This window comes from Sturnira hondurensis, unplaced genomic scaffold (genome assembly GCF_014824575.4).
Source record: "Sturnira hondurensis isolate 20B ecotype Veracruz unplaced genomic scaffold, ASM1482457v3 Scaffold0017394, whole genome shotgun sequence".
Classification (NCBI taxonomy): domain Eukaryota; kingdom Metazoa; phylum Chordata; class Mammalia; order Chiroptera; family Phyllostomidae; genus Sturnira; species Sturnira hondurensis.
The window spans coordinates 9,546,651-9,559,140 of record NW_028090025.1 but is presented as its reverse complement, the minus strand read 5'-3'; the positions used below and the strand labels follow the sequence as shown (position 1 = coordinate 9,559,140).

The window sequence follows — 12,490 nt, the reverse complement described above, 5'->3', positions numbered from 1 at the left end:
AAAAGTTGGACCCAAGGAGGAACACAGCAAGACACATCATAATTACATTAGCCAAGATTAAAATGAAGGAGAGAATCCTAGAAGCAGTAAGAGATAAGGGGACAGTCACCTACAAAGAAGCTCCCATCAGACTGTCAGAGGATTTCTCAAAAGAGACTTTACAGGCAAGAAGGGGCTGGAAAGAAGTATTCCAAGTCATAAAATCCAAAGACCTACATCCAAGATTGCTCTATCCAGCAAAGCTTTCATTCAGAATGGAAGGACAGATAAAGTGCTTCTCAGATAAGATCAAATTTAAGGAGTTCATCATCACTAAGCCCTTATTATATGAAATGTTAAAGGGACTTATCTAAGAAAAAGAGGATAGAAAATATGAACAGTGAAAGGACAGCAAACTCACAGTTATTAACAACCACACCTAAAACAAAAGCAAACTAAGAGGACAGCTAGAGCAGGAGCGGAACCATAGAAATGGAGATCACATGGAGAGTTAGCAACAGGGGAGTGGGAGGAGGAGAAGAGGGGGGAGAAGGTACAGAGAATAAGTAGCATAGATGGTAGGTAGAAAATAGACAGGGGGGAGGGCAAGAATAGTAAGGGAAATATGGAATCTAAAGAACTTGAGACACGTGGACATAAACTAAAGGGGAGGGAATGGTGGGGGAGGTGGTGTACAGTGGAGAGGGGAATGAAGGGGGGGGAATTAGAACAACTGTAATGGCATAATCAATAAAATATACTTTAAAAAAATGTTCCAGAACACGGGAAATTCTACAGAGCAAACAACCTGGTTTCTGAAATATGTCACAGAGGTCTGTGGGGGTTGGTGTGTGGAAGAGAATCCAAAGAGAGAGGGAACTCATAGACTAAGAGATATGAGATGTCAATTAAATGTAATATGTGAACTTGTTTGCCAACTAGAAGTCAAACAAAATTATTTTTAAAAATTTGTCAGCAGGAAACTTGAACACTGGATATCTTAAGAAATTATTAATTTTTTGTGGTATTAGTATTCAAGTTTTGTTTAAAACTGGCTGCTCATCTTTTTGATACATATATATAAACTATGGCTGAAATGATACATTGTCAGTGATTTGTTTCAAAATTATCTGAAGGGGAGAGGGAGAGAGTACTAATGAAATAAAACCGTGACTTGTGACAGCTGGATGGGAGTTACATTATTTTCTCTACTTTTGTATACTTTAACAATTTTTTCTGTAGTGAAAAATTTCGGTATTCTTTTAAGTAGAAATTCAAAAGTCCTCTCTTCTGCTTCCTAGGATGTCACTTTTAAATGAAAAGATACAAGCTCTTAGATGTTTTCTCAGGTACGTGGTGATTATAGTCAAGACAACAGTCCCCTTATGGCATGTGTCTAGATGGAATCAACCTGTTTGAGTCCTTTCTTCCCTGAGGACAGGGCTATCCCAGACCTGGAAAAGAACAGGGCTCTTTAGATCACACTGGTATCAAATCCAACTCTTGGTCAGGAACTATATTCTATTGTCCTGTCCTATTGTCCTGTCTGTGAAATGGGGATAACTTCACCTCCCCCATATCTAGCCCAGAGCAGGCGCTTAGGAAACTGACACCTGAGTATTTAGTAATTCATTAATTCACCCAACATCTCAATACATACTGAGGACCAGACTCTAGGTTAGGTTCTAGAAGTATAAAGACATGGAAAATATGGCACCTGCCTTGAAATTAAACAGGAAAGTAAATCAATGATTATAGTGCTAATGTGTTTAAAGTTCTGAAAGTATACAATGTTTGGATCTAGAATTCTATACTCAGCAACATTATCAATTAGGAAGGTGAAATAGAGGCATTTTAAAAATACACCACTCAGAAAAGAAAATTACTTATTTCAAAAAAAGTCTCATAAAAGGCTGAGAAATTTGGAAGATTCTTTGGATAGCAAAGTTTTGATGACATAGGAGTACATTTTCTTCTTTGTAGGCCCCACCTATGCACCCTTTTTTTCGTAGTATATTATTGTATACTAATATACTAATTATATATTAAACAATCACAATAATATACATGCTGTATACCTGCTGCTATCTCTTAAAATCAACCTCTCCAGAAAGCACAGCAACATAGATACAAAAAAAGTAATAAGCAGTATAAATAACCTAACTAACCAAAGTGAGAAGGGACAAAGAAAAGTGGAAGGTACTATACATACTTAATTTTTCACCTTTTATAGAAGTGATCAAGATATATTGATCAGAGTGGGTGAGACATTATTTAAAGGCAGAGTGAAACACCAAAAGGAAATGATAAAGTTAGCTGTCACTGGCAAGAAGAACTAAGAAGAGGAACTAAGACTTCTCCCTCTTCATTTTATAATCTCTTATACTATGCAATTTTTTTAAATGTGTGCATTTATCAATTTAATGGTTTAAAAAGTGTCTCAGGAAACACTTTCTCTGCTAAAATATAGGTAACTCACAAGCTCTACAATGAATTTGTTAACTTTGCCCGAATACAAGAAAGATTCTGAGGTTAGTAGCTAAAACAATTTCTACAGTCCTTTCCAGAAGCTAAGAGTCTATCTATCCAAGGAATATGCAAATGGTAGTCGTCATCTAATTAAGATAAAAACACAGATGTAAAGTCTGTTCCTAAGCTATGAAGCAAACAACAGCGAAACAACGAAAAAAATTTCCCCAGAAAAAGGCAACTGAGACCTAGAAACAGAGAAGCAGTTAAAGCTGAATGGAGATTTCTGCAATGGAGCCAAAAGAAACAAGAGATGGCAAACACACAGCTTCAGAGTGTACTTCGGAGCTGCCCCAGCAGGAAGAGGGGCTGGTGGCTCAGGCTGTAGAAATGCCTTCTTGTTGGGGTGGAGGGGTGGGGAGTGGCTCTGCATGTGAGAGGCAAACACTCTCAGTACCTGAAACAGTTTAGTAATTAATGTGTAAATCAAGGACCAACACAAGAGGACAAAAAGGGCTAAATGGGAATACAAGAAAGAAAACTGTACTTGAACAAAAGTTAAATAAATTAAATAAAAAAAAATAAAATAAAATAAATACAAGTATTTTTCTACCACAGGCCAGTGATTTCTAACCATTTTTTGAAGTCATGGGGAGAAGGAGCTTCTAAGAAATTCTAGTATACACATGGTAGGTGGGAATTAAAAGACTGTACCCATTGAAAATGACAATAATCTCTTCTCACTTGGTGTGCTGACTTTATTATTGAGTGTAGTGTTTTTTTAATTTCTTGAACGTTTCCAAAGGTAAACACTAAAAACAATTGACCATTAAAAAAAAATAATCCCTAGTGGGTACATTTGAAGATTTTATTTACTTATTTTTAGAGAGAGGGGAAGGGAGGGAGAAAGAGAGGGAAAGAGACATTGATGTGTGAGAGCTATGTCAACTGGCTGATGTGTGAGATACATTGACTGGCTGCCCCTCTAACCAAACTGGGGACCTGGCCTGCAACCCAGGCATGTGCCCTGACCTGGAATTGAACCAGTGACAATTTGGTTCACTGGCCAGTAGCGAGCGCTCAAGCCACTTGAGCCATACCAGTCAGGACTATATGGTATATAGTATTAAAAAGCTTTAAATGCTTTTTATTAGAAAAGAAGAAATGTAATGAAATCAATGAGCTAAGTCCCCACATTAAAAAGTGAGACAAAGAATAACAAATCCAAAATAAACAAAATAAATAATAAGAGTATAAATAAATTAAAGAATAAGACACAAAAAACAACAGGAAGAAACCAATAAAATTTGTTCTTTGAAAGAATTAATTGATAATCACCTAGCTAGGAAAAAAATAAATGAAACACAAATTACAAATATCAGGAATTTTTAAAGGGACATAATTTTAGATTCTACAGATACTAAAATTATAATAAGGGAATATTTTGAGCTAATAATTTTATGCTAATGAATCTGACAACTTAAATGAAATATTCCTTGAAAAAGACAAATTCCTAAAAGTGATACAAGAAGAAACAGAACATCGAAACAGCCCATACCTATGAAAGAAACTGAGTTCACAATGAACAACCATTCCACAGAGAAACTATGGCCAGATGCCTTCACTGGTAAATTCTACCAAAAATTTAAGAAAAACTCCTATATACATTGTTTCAGAAAAATAGCAGAAGAGAAACTTCCTAATTAGTTTTTATGAAGTCAGCATAATCCTGATACAAAAACTTGACAGAAATACAAAATTACAATTTAATATTGGTCACAAATAAAGATATAAAAATACTTAATAAAATATCAACAAATCAAATCTGGAAACATGTAAGAAGCATAACACATCATGACCAAGTAGATTTCTCTCAGGAATGTAAATCTGATTGAACATTTAAAACCAATCAATATAATTCGAAATATTGACAAAATAAAGGACAAAAACCATATGATAATTTTAAAAGATACAAAAAGAGCCCTTGAAAAATATTCAACATCCATTCACAATACAAACTCTTAACAAACTAGAAATAGAAGAGAATTTCCTCAGCCTAAAAAGGACTTGAATAGACAACCCTAAAATCATTGCTTTGTGAGGAAACACTGAACTTCCTCTCTTATACTGAAAACAGGGCAGGGATATTCCCTCTTCCCATTTCTATTTAACAACAGACCAGAGGCGCTAGTCAGAGCAATAAGGCAAGAAAAAGAAATAAGAGACGTAGTATTGGAAAATAAAATTTTTGTTACTAGCACAACAAGATGATTGAGCACATTAAAGTCCTGTGCAATATTAAACAAAACAATCAACAACTGTCAGAATAAGAAAATTTTAAAAGGTTGCAGGATACAATATCAATATACAACAATTATATTCTACATAGAAGCAGCAAACAATTGAAAATGGGGAAATTATTTTAAGAAACTTCCCTTTATAATAGCATCAATAATATAAAATATTTAGAAAGAATATTAATATAAGACATTTAAGACCTCTATAGCAAAACCTACAAACAGGCCTAGTGGAGAAACAGACAAGATGATCCTAAAATTTATTTGAAATACAAAGGATCTAGAGGAGCCAGAACAATCTGAAAAAGAAAAACAATGTCGGAGGGTTTATGGTACCTAAATTTAAATCTTACTATATAGTCACAGAAATAAGAAAGCATTGTACTGGCATAATAGACATAAAAATGAATGAAATAGAGGAGTTCAGAAACAGACCTGGATACACAGTCAATTTATTTTAGACAAAAGTGCCAAGTTAATGCAATAAGAAGAGAAAAATCTTTTGAACAAATGCTGCTGGAACAACTGGGCATCCATATATAGAAAATTAACACTGACTCCAATGTCATTCCATATACAAAATTAATTTGACATAGAGCATGAGTTAAATATAAAAGCTGAAACTATAATCCTTCTAGAATAATACAGATAAGAAAATCATTGCAACCTTGGAGTATGCAAAGATATTTCGTCAGGGATAAAACCCACTAATCATAAGGAAAAAAATTGTATAACAGGACATCGTCAAATTATAAATATTTGCTCATCAAAAAGTACTGCTAATAAAATGAATTGGCAACAAAAATTCAAAAAAATGTATTTGCAACACATGTATCTGACAAAAGATGTGTATTCAGAATACTTAAAAGAACTTTTCAGTAAAAACAGTAAAAAACAAACAACCCAATTAGAAAATGGGAGACTTAAATATCCACTTCAAAAGAAGATAACTGAATAGCCAATAAGCACACAAGCAGGTAACTAACATCATTAGCCACAAAAAATATATAAATGAAAGCTATAAGGCAATACCATCTTATATCCTCTACATTGGCTAGAATAAAAAACACTTCAGAGCACCGAATGTAGGCAAGGATATGGCGCAACTGCAACTTTCACACAACACTGGTGGAGTATAAAATGGTACAGACAGTTTGGAGAACTGTTTGGTTGTTCTTATAAAGTTTAACATACACCCAACCTAAGAACCAACAACCCTAGTCATAGGTATTTACTTAAGAGAAGTGAAAACATATGCCCATAGAATTTTTTAAAATAAATTGATCATAGCAGCCTTATTTATAACACTCCCAAACTGGAACTAACCCAAATGTCCACCAACAGAACAGGTAGATGTATATTCCTATAGTGAAATACGATTAAACAATAAAAAATAGTGAACTGCTGATGCACACAATATCAGGGATGAATTTCAAAAACATTTTAAGCAAATGAAGCCAAACACAATATCACATGATTCCATATTTTACAAATTCCAAGAATAAAAATTAATCTATAGCAGCGATTTTCAACTGATGTACCACAAGCATTTTTAAAACATGTAATACCTGACTATTTAGTCAGGGGCACTGACCTCTTTTCCCTTTGATTATCAAATAAAAAAATGACAACAGCCAACACAATAACAGCCATCCAGTGTGAATGAATCAAACTATACCTATTTTTTGTCAGACTGGCAAGAAATATATTTATTGGTGTGCTGCAGAATTTTAGTAATTAGTTTACATGTGCCATGAGATAAAAAAGGTTGAAAATCGCTGATCTATAGTGACAGAAATTAGAAGTAGTCACTTAGGGCAGTGGGGGTGCTTAAAAGGGGAGTACAAGGAAACTTTTGGGGGCGATAAAAACATTCTATATCTTTCTTAGAGTGTTGGTTACATGGATATATATAACTGTAAAACTTTTTGCACTAAACATTTTAAATCTGTACCTCAATTTTTATACCTCAATTTTTAAAATCCCTACAAACCATTTAAAAAGTATGAAGAGCAATACAAAATATCAACTGTGATTGCTTCTGGATAGTGGGATTCCAGCTAATTTTTTCTTCTGCTAATTCACACCTTTATGAACTTTACAACTTTCTACAATGAATTTCTTTCACCCTTGTTCTCTATACCTATGTTTTGTAGTTTCACAAATATGCCAAAATGTTACCAGTATTTAAATTCTGACCCTGGCTAGTGTGGAACAGTGAACTGAGTCCCAGCCTGCCAATCAAGGGTTTGCTAGTTCAGTTCCCAGTCAGGGCACATGCCTGTGTTGCAGGCCAAGTCTTCGGTAGGGGGCATGCGAGACACAACCACATATTGATGTTTTTCTCCCTCTCTTCTTTCTCCATTTCCCTCTCTAAAAATAAATTTTAAAAAAACTTAAAAAAATAAATTCCAAAAGTAGGATTATGAAAATCATTAAGGGAGGTATTTGTCAAGTCTCTTTCTATAGTAGATATGTGGTGCAGATCCCTATGCAAGACCTGAACGGAATTCAGAAGCTCAGGCAGAGGTAACATGGCATGATGATAAGAGGAAGGAACCAGAACTCAACCCTGAACCTGGCTCTCTCACCGAAACTGATGGGCAGTCATGAAGCCTCTGTTTCCTCGCCTGTAAAATGGGAATAAGATGTATCCTGTTTGCCTCAAGAGGGCTTTATGAGTGTTAAGTGAACCAGCTGTGGTTGATAAAGCACAGCAGGAATTAAGCTAGTAGTAACTTCTGATATTATGGGAAAAGATTTTTAAAAGTCAAATTTATTACTTACAATCCTGTAGGAAAAACAAGAACAGATATTGCTAGAACAACTCTGCCCTTCTAAATCAACAGCCAGGGATTCTTACCTATTGGTGCGGTAATAGTGATTCTGCAGAGCACAGGATATGCACTGATTGTTTAACCGCTTTCTCTCAACCTCCTTCCAACTATCTTCTGGCCACTTTCTCTTGATTTGCTTCTCCTCATGTTTTTTCCCCACATATTCAGCATACGTCTGAATCCGATAGCTTTCTGCATATTTGCTGGTATTGACAGCTACAAGGAAAAGAAAAAATCGTTACGAAAGAGTCTGACCTAGCCCCAGAAATGGCTCTATGGTTGTCAAAGGAGCCCAGCACTCAGGTCTGAGCTCACACACCAGCTCTGCCACTTAACAGCCAGGTGGTCTTGGCAGTGTTCCACAGACTCTCCCAGTCTGAGTTCCTCATCTGGAGAAAAGAGAGTGTCACTGCTCCCCAGTCTCCTCAAAGTGTGAAAGTGCCCTGAAAACTAAATAATTGTCATGCTGTTAACTAAAATAATTTTAAAATATTTGCAGGTACCATTACTGCTTGAAAACTGTTCATTTTCAGAGTAAGAAAATGAAAATAACAATGAATCAAAACCACTAAGGGAAAACTGTAAATGCTCATTTATTTTGTTAAAAATAAAAACAGCAATAAAAGCAATCTTCACTGTCAAATGCTGAAGGTCTACCTGCGTCCAGTGTTTTGCATACATGATGTCTAATCTTCACAATACACTTACAAGAGAGGGATTGTTTCTGCTGATGAGAGAGCAGGGGCACTGAAGCCAGGTGATTTACCGTACACCTCACCGTGAGGGAGTGGCAGTGATGGGATGCAAAACCAGGCTAGTGGGACCCTAAGGCCAGGAGCCTTCTCACTGCTCTGCACCTTACTTCGGATTCTGCAAATTCAAGAGATCCTCACAATACCTAAGACATGCCTCCTCTCCTTCCACTTTTAAAGACTGCTAATTCTCTGTAATGTGTCTCTGGCTGGCAGGAGTACTTGAAAGCTGGATGGAACTTATTTCCTCCTTGGTGTTAATGCTTGACTAAGGCCAGGTCAGTTTTGTTGCAATCCCTTGCTGCCTCTTCCTTGGAGGCTGTGGGACGGAAAATGCTGTGAGCGTGGGAGTGAGGACCCATGGAAGGCCTACTGGTGGATGGGCGCCCATTTCCTGGTTCTGGCTCATGCAATTTGAGCATATCCTCTCCTAGCCCCATTATCACTGCCAACAGTTATTGCCCACACTGGCAGTAAGACAGTAAGAGCCCAGTCACGCTGACTTGATACCTGGCCAGCTTCAAAAGCACCATGACACTTGACACAGAATCTATAGACCCACCAGACCCACTCCTAGCAAAGTTCTTGGTACAGAGTAATTTTCAGTAAATATTATGTGAATGAGTGCAGGGAGAATGCCATAAGTGGTGATAAGCCTGCAGTCTTTGAGAACATCAGAACTGGACAAGGAACTCCAGTTATATTGGGCGCCTTACATGAGAGGGAAAAACAATGGTGTGAGAGGTAGATGCTTCACAGAGCCAACACCTGATACTTAATCTTCACTTCAAGTGGACCAGATTTGCTTAAAACTTCTCAGCACAACAGTGGATTAGAAAATGCGGTGTGCTAAATGTTTAGCTACTTAAAGAACAAAATAAAACAACTACAGAAAAAGAAAAAACCGAATTCTAAAACAACACAAATTTTACTAAGAAGTTTGCCATACATTTCAAACATTCACTCGAGTTAAAGAGAAACAAAAATACAAGGAAAAAAAGCACGAGAGTATTAAGGAACTTTCATATTATACCGTCTGCCATACCAGAGTGAGTTACTGGTATGTGAGTTCTGACTCACTCACAAACAGATAAACGAGGCATCAAGTTCCGGAGATGTGCTATTGACCAAATTCACTCACATCAAAGAACCACAGAAGCAGGATTCTTTCTTGAAAACCTTATTCCTATGACAGTTACTTTTCCTGCTTTCAGTGGGCCACATTTCTGACTTTTCCCCTCATTTATCTAACCACCTAACTATTTCCATAGTAACAAACATTATCTATCTATCCTTTCACCCACTAACTGCTCACTCAGTGTCTGTCCAGGGACAATACTAGGTATTCGGTAAAATAAGACACAGCTTCCACCCTCTTATTAAGCTCACCCTATCACATGCAAGCTTTATGTGGAGTTGATTTCCCTGTATGCTTGACACTGCCTAAAAAAAAGGATAACCTACCAACACGATACAAAATGAGAACCCATAGATTCCACCATCGTTATTCTGTACTGACTCTTGGTAAATGAGCACTTTCTGGATTTTCCTCTTTAAGTTTCATTTCTTTACCTGGCAGGTTCATTCTGCAAGTGTGCTTAAAAGGCATGACATCTGCAATAACCCCTCTCCCAGATTTAATTTGGACTACCAAATAAAAGAGTAGGCCTGAGTCAATACTGCCCACGAAAACAAAGGTGATAACTGGATCACAAAGGAGCCAAGATCTATTTAAGTGTCCAATTGTTTCCAATAATTTCACTCTTAGCCCCATGGACAAATGTTACAAACAACTCCCTAACCAAGGAGGAGGAATTTATTGGAGCACATTTGGAATGAGGATCCCTTAAAAGGGGAAACAAATAACAATCCACTTTTCACTGCTGGCCTTCACATGGCAATAATTTACCAGCATTCCTTCGAGTCCCAGCAGCTTTGCAGCTCTCCGCTTTTAATCTAGAAGCCAAGCTCTGGCTCAAAGCCACCCCTCTGATGGATGAATCAGCAAAATGAATTGGCTGTCAGCAGTGTCCTCCAGTGATTCCAGCTCGCCTGTCAGAAGCAGCATGTAGTCGGCTGCTTGGCAACACTAACCTTTTCCAAAATTGTCAGGGAAATGATTCAAGGCCATCTTTTGGTTATGGCACTTGGTTCAGCCACTAGGGAACCAAACACACTGAGAGTTCCTCCTTTTCCTTGTAGGTGAATGAGAGCAGTTCCTCCCACATAATAGTCTTATCCACTCACGGCTGCACTGTGCTGGGTCTGCTGTCTCTTGACACTCTGCACACACTATAGCATTTAATTTTCACAACAACTGCATAAGGAAGGGGATGTTCTAGTCATCAAACAGATAAAGGGATGGAGCAGCAGGGAAGCTAAGCAGATTGCCTAGTGTCTTGTAGGAGCGCAATAGAGCTGGTTTGGAACCAAGGTGGGTCTTTCTCTTTTTTAATGTAACACTGCCACATGTCTGTCATATATTTGTGTGTATTTATGTTTTTATTTAGATGGACAAGTATCTCATGAAATGATTCCTCTACTAGGAGTTTTTAAAAACTGCTTAAAGTGTTTAGGCTTTTTTCCTAGAAATTAATAAGCACTTTCCATTACTGTCAAGCTAAGTTTCTCCAACTAAGTTGATAGATACACTACGTTTAAGGGCAAGAAGACTTAACATAATGGTATAGATTCCTTCCTAAATTGATCCAGAGATTTAATGCAATTGCAGTAAAAAATCCAACATTTTAATAAGACATTGCAAAAAATTAAATGAAATTAAAAACACATCTGAACAAAAACCAGAGCAGTGGCAGTCAGGGACAGAGGGAGAAGGTCAACTACAAAGGAGATGAGGCAATTTGGGGGGTGATGTAATTGCCCTGTACATTGAATGTGGTGGTAATTACATTTGTTGAAACAGAACTGTTCAACAGAGAGTGTAATTTTACTGTATATAAATTATACCTCAGTTATTCTGTGGAATTAGAAAGGTTGGCTCCAAAATTTAAGTGAAAAAAACAAATAATCCAACAATAGCCTAGACATTTCTTATGAAGAAATGGGGATGGAGGGACTTGCCTGGGTAGCCAAATAAGCTTAAGGTAAAGTTAAAGTAATTAAGACAGTGTAGTATGGTTCAAAGAGAAACAAACTGACTGATGGTACAGAGGAACCTAGAAACGGACTCATGCATCGGTCAAAGTTTGATTTTTGACAGAGACATCCTAACAGAAAGTGTGGAAAGGGCAAAGCTGGAAAAATTGTTCATCCATAGGAAAAAATGAAATTGAATTCTTATACCCTGCCAAAAAATCAACTCCAGATGGGTGAAGAATGTAAATGTCAAAAATAAACTTTGAAAACTTGAAAAGAAAATAAGTAAATATCTTTCTGAACTTGAAATAGGAGAGAATTTATGAAGATACAGAAAGTGTTAAGCATAAAAAAGATCAATAAATTTAGCTACATTAATAGAAAAGCTTTTGTCATCAGAAGACACTCTACAAACTGGCAGAAGTTATGTGCAACACATGCAACTGATGGAGAATGCACACCAGAATACACAAAAACATGTACAACTCGGTCAGAAAATACCCAACAGAAAAATAGGCGACAGGAAAAGTATATTTAGTCATTTCACGGAAAAAGAAGCATGTAATGACAATAATTATATAAAGAGCTGTTCAACCTCAGGCAATAAGGTAATGTTTTGTAGGCACCCATGGACCCATGGACTTCCTGTCCCACAGGAAGAGGTGGGGGGAGGGGGGAAAGAATGGATGCTGTTGGGGAGAGAGAAAGAATCGAAACACAATAAACCAAAACCAAGCAAACGATCCACACAACTTTCAGGAAAGTGGCTGCTCCTGGTGGGGAATGAGGAGGGTGGGATAGAGGAGGAACAACAGGTAGATGTAATTTATTAGCAATATTTTAGTTCTTTGGTTGAGTGGTGGTTTCATAGGTGTTCATTACATTTTAACCAAACCAATTGTTTAGGTTTTCTGTTGTTTTCCTGTCCAGCTACTAAGGGTCATTTCCAATACATATTGCCCAAGTAAGAAGGTCTATGTAAGACCAGGTTACAGTTAATTTTGGTTTGTATGTCTTCTGTGAAAAGGAGATGCCCCTGAATGGCCTAGGTAGTGCAAAT

The 12,490-nt window shown here is 37.0% G+C and overlaps 1 protein-coding gene across 2 annotated transcripts in view; it reads right to left on the bottom strand.

The window, feature by feature from the left end:
• PARN (poly(A)-specific ribonuclease) overlaps window positions 1-12,490 on the bottom strand; it is a 181,235-nt gene that overhangs the window by 39,326 nt on the left and 129,419 nt on the right. For both annotated transcript variants that reach the window (XM_037067778.1, XM_037067779.1), the window contains exon 22: window positions 7,609-7,798. In XM_037067778.1, coding sequence (XP_036923673.1) covers window positions 7,609-7,798 — 190 coding nt within the window. The remainder of the gene's footprint in view (window positions 1-7,608; window positions 7,799-12,490) is intronic.